The sequence below is a fragment of the Pan paniscus genome, chromosome 4 (assembly GCF_029289425.2).
Source record: "Pan paniscus chromosome 4, NHGRI_mPanPan1-v2.0_pri, whole genome shotgun sequence".
Lineage (NCBI taxonomy): Eukaryota > Metazoa > Chordata > Mammalia > Primates > Hominidae > Pan > Pan paniscus.
Window position 1 is genome coordinate 74,379,999 of NC_073253.2, and position 12,329 is coordinate 74,392,327.

The 12,329-nt window shown below is 41.5% G+C and overlaps 1 protein-coding gene across 1 annotated transcript in view; it reads left to right on the forward strand.

The window, feature by feature from the left end:
* Window positions 1-3,962, forward strand: part of UGT3A1 (UDP glycosyltransferase family 3 member A1) — a 45,593-nt gene extending 41,631 nt beyond the window's left edge. The window contains exon 7 of the mRNA XM_003806659.5: window positions 494-3,962. Within this exon, the coding sequence (XP_003806707.4) occupies window positions 494-770 (277 nt within the window). The 3' untranslated portion in view covers window positions 771-3,962. The remainder of the gene's footprint in view (window positions 1-493) is intronic.
* The last annotated feature ends 8,367 nt before the right edge of the window (window positions 3,963-12,329 follow it).

Consider the following 12,329-nt stretch of genomic DNA (forward strand, 5'->3'; position numbering starts at 1 on the left):
CCTGCCACAAAAAGTTTCCATGAATTTCAGTTAAGTGAGGAAATAAAAGCGGCATAGTGACCTTCTTGGTTACTGCCCATCCAGCCAATGATCTTATAATCAAGAAGGACTGAATACCTTATTATGGTTTCAGAAACACAAACCCTGAATCAGGTACATATTCTCTCATATATGGTCATATGTATTTTTTCCTTTAGTATACCATAAGCATCCTAGGGATATGGACTAGTTCTTAGAGATTTAATCACTTTCCTACAGTTTAACACTTTTAGAATTAATCATTTGTTTTTGTATGTGGGTGTTTTTATTGAACTTTTCAAGAGGATTCAGTGAGACAGTGGCAAGGCCATGCCAACAAATTTTCTTTGCAGCCCAGCCTTGGTGCATGTGTTAGAAAAGTGTTTGTATGCTTGTGTGTGTGCTCATGCAATACAAAGTCTGTAAGACTTGTGAGGCTACGTCAGTAACACACCCTCTCTGTCTCTGCCAACAGGTACAAGTCGGCAGTGGTGGCAGCCAGTGTCATCCTGCACTCTCAGCCCCTGAGCCCCGCACAGCGGCTGGTGGGCTGGATCGACCACATCCTCCAGACTGGGGGAGCGGCGCACCTCAAGCCCTATGCCTTCCAGCAGCCATGGCATGAGCAGTACCTCATTGATATCTTTGTGTTTCTGCTGGGGCTCACTCTGGGCACTATGTGGCTTTGTGGGAAGCTGCTGGGTGTGGTGGCCAGGTGGCTGCGTGGGGCCAGGAAAGTGAAGAAGACATGAGGCTAGGTGTAGCCTTGGGTGAGGGGAGGGCATCCCTGGTCCTTTGAAGGTTCTCCCCACCCCAGCACACGCCACCCCTCTGTTCTCTCTTCAGCTCCACCTGCCAATGATCCTGCAACTTGCTTCTTTCTATTCTCTGCCTCTGTTTAGAAATCTTCATGCACCACTGAGGCTTCTTGACTTGCCCCTTGTGACTTGGAGCCCCCAGCTCAGATACAAATTTTCACCTGCCAGCCCTGCCTCCTCCTTTCTCCCTTTTCCTAGACACAGGACTCTGACAACTTCATCCTCCTCGTTTAGATGACTTCCCAGTTTCCAGTCCCCGTTTCTCCTTCTATCACTTTTCATAAAAAAACACAGGAAATATTTGACATATCTTCCATTTCAAATTCTTCCATTTTATGCATATATCTTGCCCTTCCTATAAGCTCTCCTCAAAGCTTGGGAAACCTGGTCTGCTCTCCTGCATTTAGGAAAGGAGAACCCCTGCCAAGACCTTTGCTCACTGCCTGAGACCCCTTCCTTAGAGAGCACCTCCTTTGCTGGTCAGACATGGAGCCTGCAGTTGGTCACAGATGATACTGCTTTATTTCAGTTTTTACAGTTTCCTTCTTAAGATTCCCGTCTTATAAATGGAGTACAGGGAACCTCAAGTAGTGAAGTGGAAATCCATGTGTAAGGCTTTGTGGCTTCAGGTACCAGTGGCTAAGGTAGTTTTAAAGACTTTGTTGATTTTAGAAAATTCCATCTTCCATCCCCTACATGGCAGTTAGTACCCTTCTATATGGTAAAACCTTAGAGATTACCTTAATCTGCTAGGAACAGAAGCAAGAAAAACTGTGGCATAAACACCCCCAGAGTTTTTGTTCATTTGTTTCATCTTTCTTGATAAAGCCCGAAGGTAGCCCATTCAGGGCTGTTGTGGTTGGTTGCTCCATCATGTCATCAATAGCCCATATCTTTTCTTTTTTATCTTCCTTAGTGTAACACCAAACTACCTCTCTGATAGCTGGTGTTCATGAAATATTTTACCTTCAAATGATTGTACCTTTTTATTTGCTTTAGAGTTCTGAAATAAAATGAAATTCCACTGTAATAAAACTGTCAAATGCATTGTGTCTGATGAGTTAAAAACACAGAGTAGAAAACAGGCATATGGAGAGGCCCTGGATGAACCATAGTTTTAGATTGTTTAATTCTAGAATTGTGAAACAGATCTTGAAACAATTCAGATCAAAAGATGAAACTGTTACAAATGCTCCTGCAGAAATAGAGAATGCCCCCCACCAAAAACTCTGCCAATTCCATGAAAGGATTTGCTTGTGAGTCTGCAGAGCTGAGTGCTGGATGTCTATCCATTTTGTGAGTTCTCATGACACAAGAGCCAGAAGCATGAAGCATGCAGAAGTACATTAGAGTGTGTGTATCTGTGTGCGTATAATACAAGGTTACATTGCTGTAATTCTTATGAAACCACATGAATTGATCGATGGCCATACTCCCATGAAGGGCAGACATGGATCCTTCCCTGTGTTTTCTGTTGAATCAACAGCCATGATTTCATTCCCCTCATGAACAACACAAGGTCTTAGGGATAAGCCTCCTGGCCAGTAACTCCCCTCCCACCCCAGCACATAGCCTTTCTCTAACACTTGGTAATTCATTGAGGTCAACTTTATGCCAGTTGTATAAACTTGCATCCCTAAAATCTGATCATAAGCAGCCAATGAGCCAGAATGATGCTTCTAATCTTGCTCTGTCCAAGCACCCTCCACAGGGCTGCAAGCATGGCTCTGACAACCTGGAAATCTGGTGTTATCCCTCACTGTTTAAAATCTTTGTTCCCATTGTGTGGAATATAAGGGCTCTATGATTTGGTCCTGTCTACCAATCTAGGCACACCTGGAGCAGTTCTCCTCCCACTCTTTTCCAAATGTTCACTACACCCCCTCAGAGCACATTTTGCTGTTTTTAACCTCTGGGCTTTGTCTATGCCCTTCCTTCTCTCAGAAATATCATCCTATTCTTGCTGGAATGAGAAACTTCTGCTTATCTGTCAATATCCGGTGTCATTGTGTTCACATTGGTAAGCCTGTGCCTGACCACTACACTCGAAATGGAGCTCACTGCATTCTCTTTTGAAGCATTTTTCTTACTATATCGCGATTATTTATTACAATATCTGTTTCCTATTTAGAAACCATAAAGACAGGGACTGGTTCCTATTTATCTTGTTATTATAGAACCTGGCATAGTGCCTGGAACAAATACTGCTAGGACAACTGGATAATATTTAGAAAAAAGGCAATATTTGATCCAGACTTCACACTATATCAAAAACTGAATTCCAATACACCAGATATCTAGGTACGAAAAATGATACCATGCTGAGTCTAAGAGAAAAAGTGAATTTTTCCATAGCCTGTGTATAGGAAAAGACTTTCTAAATAGGAATAAAAAGTCCTGATACAACAAGAGAAATGTAAATTAATTTGACATAAAAAACTTTGGCATGGCAAAAATCATGGTAAGAAGATTAGCGATCCAAATTAAAAAGTCGGAGAAACATAGCTGCAACATATATCTCACACATAGACCTGATATTTCTGATAAACTAAGAACTCTTAAAATTGAAGAAAGAATCTATGATACATATACATACTGAAATAATATTCAGCTTTAAACTACAATAAACAAAAGCAGAATAAGCTAATATGGAGCAAATTCCAATATAGCTAAGTAAAAAAGAGCAAAGAGTAAGAGTAACTATAGGATGTATCCTTTTTTTTTTCATAAGCAAAAGGGAAGTATGTGTATGGGGGATAATGAAAAAAATATATATCTATGTGCATTGCCTTGCGAAAACAGTGCAGAGGGAATAAACCAGAGTGTGATAGATTATCTATGAGGGTGGTGTTTGAATAGGGTGGAAGTATCCATGGGTTTATGTTTTTACGTAGTTTGGATTTTGGAAACGTTAATATTTTGCATACCAACTATATGTTTAAATAAACAAGGAGAGAAAAGCCAAGAACTGAAATACAAATGGAAACAAATGAAATCAATTTTTTCCAAATGAAAATGTAACTATACTGTACTGAAAAAAATTAGCATCATTACCTTTTAAACACAGTACTTTTACTATATACTGTATACAATCAATCAAAAGAAAAAAAAAGAACTCCAAATGAATCTTGTAGTCTATTGAGTAATTGTGTTATTCTCAGTTGGCAAATTAGTGTATCTGAACCTAATTTCTGTACGTTCTAGGATTGAGTAAATGCATCAATGACAGTGAGATTCAGATTTCTTATTTTGGAAAAAGGAATTAGAAATGTAAGAAAGGGGAAGATTAGAATAACCTCTGTAGTGTTGTATTGGAACTAGAGTTATCAGTATAAATTTATAATTTTACATAATACAAATATAAATATAGGTATAGGGAGAAATATAGGTATGTATTCTTTATACCCACATTTATTTATTTATGTTTCTTAGCTCTGTCTATGGAAGAGGAATTACAAACAATGGCACTTCATTAGCAATGAACACACCTAGGCAACATACCCTGTTTCTGAATATCACTCCTCACTAAAAGGTTTCCTTAAGAAATTGTAGGTTCTAAAATTGGGACAGGGAAAGTGCAAGATAAGCCTAGAGCATCATGTGCAAGAAAGAAATAAAAAGCTCCAAAATAATGGAGCTTCCACAGGAGCAACACTATGAACAATGACAGTAATAGGTTATATCTTACTGAATAAATAAGAATTCAAGAGACAATACTGATAATAAATAAATAGATTACATAGATAGATAGATAGGACTGAAGACAAATGTTAAAACAAAATGTGATATAAAACATAGAAGGGATGTTAGAGTTTAAAAAGCATTAATTTGTCACCATCATCTTGATAATTGATTCAGACAAGAATCCTAAAGGATGATAAAATGTGAGTGGAAGTTTGATAAGGAATAGGATGCTTATACAGCTTCAAATTAATTACTAATTATAGGTGGAAAATAGTAACTTTACGGTTGAGAATTTTGGTGGACATGACCTTAGCCAAATGATCAAATTCAGTATCGCGAATAATGGGACCATCTCAGGTCATGTGCCTCCTACTGTGATTCACTGAGATAGAGACGATGTACCTTTGTAGCATTTTCAGCAAAACTACACAACACAAAGTGTAATGAAAAATCATCAGACAAATCCAAACTGAGAACCATTCTACAAAATAAATGGCCTGTATACTTCAAAATGTCAGTGACATGAAAGACAAAGAAAGGCTGAGAAATCAGTCTTTACTGAAGGGATGAAATCTTCAGGATAATCAAATGCCCTGAATAATCCTGGATTAAATTTTGCACCAGAAAAATAATATTACCACATACCACATTGGATGTTATTGGGACAATTGGCTAAATTTGAATAAGGTCTATAGATAAGATAATGTTATTATATCCATGCTAAATGGTACCTTCGTCATGAAGATTGTTTGACTGGGAGGCTACAATATCTGAAATATAGTAATTGTCAACATGTATGCATGTAATGCCATGGCTTCAAAGAGTATAGCACAAAAATGCAGAGAACTACAAGAAAAAAATTGAATAATGTGAGGAGAGTTTTAAAAGCTTTCCAGTGAAAAATTTCTAACATTTATAAATGCAGTACTTGGGCTGAGCACGGTGGCTCATGCCTGTAATCTCAGCACTTTGGGAGGCCGAAGCTTGCAGATCACGAAGTCAGGAGATCGAGACCATCCTGGCTAACACGGTGAAACCCTGTCTCTACTAAAAAAAAACACAAAAAATTAACCAGGCGTGGTGGCGGGCGTCTGAAGTCCCAGCTACTCAGGAGGCTGAGGCAGGAGAATGGCGTGAACCCGGGAGGCGGAGGTTGCAGTGAGCCGAGACCGCGCCACTGCACTCCAGCCTGGGCGACAGAGTGAGACTCCGTCTCAAAAAAAAAAAAAAAAAAAGGCAGTACTTGGTGTCTCCCATCCAGCCTCAATGATTACCAACTCCTGGCTGATACAGTTTGACTCTGTGTCCCCACTCAAATCTCATGTTGCATTGTAATCCCCAATTTTGGAGAAGGGACCTGGTGGGAGGTGATTGAATCATGGGGGCTGATTTCACCCTTGCTATTCTCATGACAGTGAATGAGTTCACACGAGATCTGGTTGTTTGAAAGTGTGTAGCACTTTCCCCTTCACTCTTTCTCTCTCAATGCTCTAGCCCTGTGAGACATGCCTGCTTCCCCTTCACCTTCCACCATGATTGTAAGTTTCCTTAGCACCCCCAGCCATGCTTCCTGTAATAGCCTGTGGAACCATGAGTCAATTAAACTTCTTTTCTTTCTAAATCACCTGGTCTCAGGTAGTTCTTTATAGCAGTGTGAGAATGGACTACTACGTTGGCCAACTTTCTTTATACTTTCGGTGCCCCCACTCATTTTCCATTCCTTGTCACCCAAAGAATTTTGAAGCAAATTCCAGATATCATAGCATTCCATCTGTAAATATTTTAGAATGTATCTCTGAGAGTCTCTCTTTTTCCATACCACAGTAACATTATAACACATCCTTAAATCAACAGTAACCTCCTAATATCAAATACTCATTGTTCAGAACTCTCTGACAGGGATATGAGATTTTTAAGAGCTCAGTTGAATCACCCTGATACCCCATCCTTCATGTGTCCTTCCATGTTATTTATCACTAACACACCACATATTTGATTTATTTATTTTGTTATCATTTGACTCCCCCACAAGGATGTAAGTTCTGGGAGGCAGGTGTTTTGTCTTTGTTGTTCAATGCACTCCGTGCAGCAACCAAACAGTGCCTCACAGATGATTACCTATTAGTATGCTTGTTGAGTTAAAGAATAAGTTTAGGATGAGAAAACAAATTCTCTGTTTGCTAATGCATTATTGGAGGTCTAAAAATAATAAATGGGCTGGAGCCTTGTGATGCCTGGTAAAGACCTACCCCTGCCCTCTGCACCAGCTCCTCAGTGACCAATGGACATGGTTGTGTTGCAGAAATGTCTAAGGATGCAATACTTTAAATTCAGATTTTTTTTAAAAAAAGGCTTATAGACAGAAGATATGTAATAGTGCAAAGCAGAATTCAAGGGCCCACTTTATCGTGTAGGCATTGAAGGACTTTCTCTGTCATTTTGTTGTTTGTTTGTTTTTTAGATACAGGATCTCAGTATGTTGCTTAGGCTGGCCTCAAACTCCTGGGCTCCAGCCATCCTCATGCTTCAGCTTCCTGAGTAGCTGGGATGACAGGTGCATGCTATGGTGCCTGGCTCTGCCTGTTTGAGAATTGCACTGAAATCCTTTATTAAAGGCAGCATTATATTGAGGATGGGGAATGCAAAGATGATATTTGGGAGTAGTGTGCCCACCCCTTGCCAGGGCTGACATTTCAAGGGGGTAAAATTGTAAGCTGTCTTCAAATTGTCCCTGAGAAGACTGTGGAAAAAGCACCAATTCTATTTTATACTTATTCAGGATTATAATGTAAACTTTAGAGACTTATGCTTTCAATGAAGAAATGAAAATACAGGGGGGCTTAACCCGTTTGGACACTAGAATCATTTTATGGATATGATATCTTCTAAGGAGGCTGCCTGAGTAATAATCGTAGGCCATTTCCCCTTTGTAGATCATTATCTTTTGGGGATTGGCTTCCAGAGTTCTTGAGCTTGCGACACTAGCTAGAAATTTTATGCAGGTATCTGGGGAAATGAAGCATAGGGATGTCAGTATAAGGTTACAAAAGTTGTCAGAATCAAAATGGAGTTACCTGTGTTAAAACCCTGATCAATGGAGCCAGGGAAGGCGGTGAAGGGAGGTTCTCATACAGTATCCCTAATAACAAGAACTATTACATAAGACTGTAAAAACTACAACCTTGGTTAGGCCACTGCACCCTTACACAAAAGAATACTTCTGTGAGGATATCTGTCCAGCAACTGCCTATCCTACCTTGGACTGATGTCACCCTTGTTATTGATCCTTCTAGCCAAGGATAATTGTCTAAAAATGACCTGTGTAACCCTCTTCATTTTTCATTTAAAAAGCCTTATTGTCTTCCTTTATCTCCCTGAATATGCCCATGTGTATTCCCACTGGAATGACCATTTCTTTTAAAGAAGGTCTCCAAAAGGTTTCTTTTAGAGAGAGCGTCTCTCAATGTAAGCTATTTGGGTTTGACAAGGTCATCAGAATAAGAAAGGAAGTGTGGCACCATAAGGTCAAGGAAGGATCCATAAAAGGGAGATGGGTTCTCGTCACCTCAAGCTGCAGCTGTCATCCACGTGATTTCTTAGGGTCCCTAGTGTTCTTGGTTCATACTGATTTCCAGGAGGGGAGAGTGGTGCTTACATGGTTAGGGCAGGGTTCAGGGTTCAGTTCACCAATCCCCCCTTTCCGCTGCCGCTGGTTTGGGAGAGTGAGAATAGGGTATCTAACTGATCATGAATTGAGTAAGAAGGGGCAGAGGCTGAGAGGGAACAGACAGAAGAGAAGATAGACCGGCTCTCCTCTCCTACCTCTTCTCAAGCCTATAGACAGGGCCTTTGGTGCACAGGGTCCCTTAAGCGTGTGCAGGGCACACAGCCGAAGGGCTGGGTTCTGGGGCTTCTGCAGGAGTGTGCATGGCTGGGCAGCTGGGCTCTGCTCCTAGTGGGCTTCCTTCTCTTTGGGATTCTGCTCTCAGAGGCCGCCAAAATCCTGACAGCATCGACACTGGGTGAGTGCTTGGCGGGAAAATGCAGAGAGAAGCATGTTCCAGGCACCGCGCACGGGCACTGGCAGTTCTGTCAGAGGGTCATCCAGGTAGTTTTCCACGCTGGGCTGGTGTCTCGGGCTGGAAAAGGAAGAGAGAGGCTGGCAGGGGCCGTGGAGCCAAGAAGGGCCTCTAACCAAGGGTGGAAAAGACAGTTCTGGAGAAAACGGAAGTTTCCTTTCTTCTCTCCAGCTCTGGACGTGCGCTGCGTCGCGCAAGGCTGGAGCCAGCATTTAATTTCCCAGTCCAATACGTTCGCCCCGGGCCTCCTTCCTCAGTGCTGGATAGACGTTTCGTTGCTCATTCGTTTCTTCTAAGGGGGTGCACGGTAGCTGTCAATAGAAATTGTAGCAAGCATTTTCAGGCTCTTAAAGACCGAGGAAACGTGCTCCTGGGCGTGTCACAGCAAATTGGGGTTGTTTTCGTCCAAAGGAAATCCGGAGAACTGACTGGGGCGACGAGAGGACCCCTGGACAATTGGGTCTTTGGAAGCCCTTTTATCTTTCATTCAAGCTCCTGGAAAGGTTTTGAAGGATAAGTGGGGCAGTTAGTTTTGCATTTTGTGCCCCTATTTTTATTTCTTTTACTTTTACCCCCAAAGGAATAGAAGATAAAAGAGAAAATATATCAAGGGAAAGGAGGGAGCTCCCCAAGACCCTTCTTAAGCCCATCCTGAAAGGACGGTGGGCTCTCTCTTAGATCAGTTTAAGATCATTGAGAATATGGGATTCCTGGAGCTGGATGAAACCAAGGAGTTCATTTAATTCGGCCTTTCCCTTTTGTTTTCCTAAGGGGGATACTAAGGATTAAGGAAATGCAGGCACCGTTTGCAAGAGCGCACCCAGCTTTCCTAATGGCCCATGAGGAGTTGAATCAAGATTCCTTACTCCGAGTCAGGCCCGGTGGCTCACGCCTGTAATCCCAGCACTTTGGGAGGCCGAGGTGGCTGGATCACCTGTCAGAAGTTTGAGACTAGACTGACCAATATGGTGAAACCCTGTCTCTACTAAAAATACAAAAATTAGCCGGACGTGGTGGTGTATGCCTGTAGTCCCAGCTATTCGGGAGGCTGAGGCAGGAGAATCGATTGAACCCGGGAGGTGGAGGATGAAGTGAGCCGAGATTGTGCCACTGCACTCCAGCCTGAGTGACAGAGTGTCACTCCATCTCAAAGCAACAACAACAAAAGCAGTTTTAGAAAGCTGTGACTCAGTGTTAATCTTTTTTTGCGTGTTCTTTTTTCCTGATCATTAGGAGAAATTAAAAGCTCATCTCTTCAATTACACGTTTCCCTGCCTCAGACTTCAAGAGGGAGTTGATGTGGTTTGTGAGGTGCTAAAATCCCAGGGTTTGTCCTAGAATGCACTCTGGCTCGAGACCCACCATGAATGGATGCATGTGTGGTCACCCCTTCTCTCTGCTTCTTACATGGATAAAATGCAAGTAAGAGCAGGCAGTCTGAGGGGTAGGGGATTTTCACTTTATATATTCCTTATTACCTCAGACCACACAAGTGTGGGTGGTAAAAATAGTCACTCCCACAGATACACACTATTTCTCTAGCATCACAGCCTCCACTTCGAATCCAATGGCTATGGGACTTCAGCTCCCAAATAACACTTGCTTCTAATTTTTGGCTATTGCCATACCTTCTTTCCTGATCTGGCTTTCTCTGCTGCCAAGACTCTTAGATTCAAGAAAAACGCCCATGTTGAAGCATGGTTTAGGAGAAGACATATGTAAAATTAAATGATTCAAACTTAGAGCTGTTGAAACTTTAACTTACTCTGAGCCTTGAGAGGAATGTGAGTTACATAGCATGCAGTCAAGTAGCATGCAGCTACAATTTATGCTTCTCTGATTATAGATTAACCTCCTTCCTTATTCTTCTAATGATAATTAGGAAGACCAAAAGGTGCCAGAGATAAGACTCCCTCAGGTCCTAGCCCCTTCTTAAGCAGTAACAAAGCAATCTTCCTGGGGATGTAGCAATCTGTAAACAATCAAATCGCTGTAATGTATACACTGGCCTTGTATGGCAAATGTTGTAATACTGCTAAAACTTCTCTGTTCCTACCTTTTAAGTGAAATCTTAACTTCTCCATTTCAGAACACTGACCCCATTTGTTTGGAGTCAGTGTTTTCTGGGTGGTCATCCTCAAGTTTTGCACTTGAATAAACTCTATACCTAATCATGTTTTCTAAATGTCATTATGTAAGGTTGACACATTAGTGTGATGGAACTTGTACCTCTCCTGAGAATCAAACTTTTCTTTCCTTAGGATGCCAAGATTGTTCTAGAATGGGCGACGTCCTAGTCTCTCTTGCAACTGGGATTCCAGTTGCAAGAGAGACTAGGACGTCGCCCATTCTAGAACAATCCCACAATTTTCCTGAATGTCCTAATTTAACTTTGCACAAAATTCAGGCCCCAAATAAGAAACATCCTGCCAAATATTGAAAGTAATGGCAAAACCGCAATTACTTTTCCACCAACCTAATACATTTCAATCTCAAGGATTTTGGCTGTAAGTGTTGACTACGTATTTCTCCCTCCAATGGAAGTTTCTTGGACTCACCCTTTAGCTCCTATATTTCTATTTCCTAAAGTAACATAAAATTCCAAAGTGAAGGATCCCAGAAATAGCCCTGATTGGTTGTCCATCAAGAATCCTTCAACTCACATTCACAGCTCTGTACCATATTTTCCACCAATGCAGTTATTTCTTTTGGACACAGTATCTCCATAAATTCTCTGATTAGAATGCAACATGTATCTTGGAATAAGACATGCCTAATGTCTGAGCACAGAGAAGAAGCTCATCACACTGACATGGAGACCACGAGTCAGAGAAGAAATCTTTGGTGGAAGATTGCCACAGATCAGGGATTTGGGCAGTTGGAATATAGGTACCTGGGCTGGGGCTTACCTAAAGTGAAATGGAAGAACTGGTGAAGCTTATCTTCATGTGTTCACTATTCCACTTCTTGTTTCCTAGGCTGTTTTCTCCTGGCTTTCCCCCATACCTCCACAAACCCCTGTCATGTGGGCTGCACCCAGCAAAATCATAGGGGTGGAATTGCCTGAGGCCTTGAGGGCTCAATCCTAGCCCAGTGTGTCCAGGAGGTGGCACATGGAGTCAAAAGAGATTATTCTCTAGCTCTAAAATTTAATGTCTGCCTGCTGAGTTTTGGTCTTACTTGGAGCCTGTTACTTTTGTTGGGAAAGGGAGCATGGAAGGGTGCTCTTTCTCACTTTTGGAATAGGAATGTCTGTCTTATGCCGTATCACCATTGTATCTTAGCAGATGTTACCTTATTTTGATTTTACAGGTTCACAGATGAGACTCTGGATTTTGGACTACTGAGTTGATGCTGAAACCAGTTAAGACTTTGGAATTAGAGGGTTGGAATGAATGTATTTGTATGTGATAAGGACATGAGTTTTTGGAGGGCAGGGACAGAATGTTGTGGCTTGACTGTGATTTTCTTTTATCTGACCATCCCTGGATTTAGGTCTAGTAATCATCGGCTGATTGCCATATTGTTTTTATCAATGATCTAGTATAAAACAGGTTGATCCAACCAAATTCAGATTCCTTTAAAAAGATGGTTTTTAAAGACAATGTTTGAGATTTTTTTCGGACCTAAGAAGGGCCCCTCCCAGCTGTCTCTTTTCCCAGTTTCCTCTGGCAAGTTAGTCACCCTACAGTTTCACTTGTATCTCCAATGAATCTACCCATCGCCTATC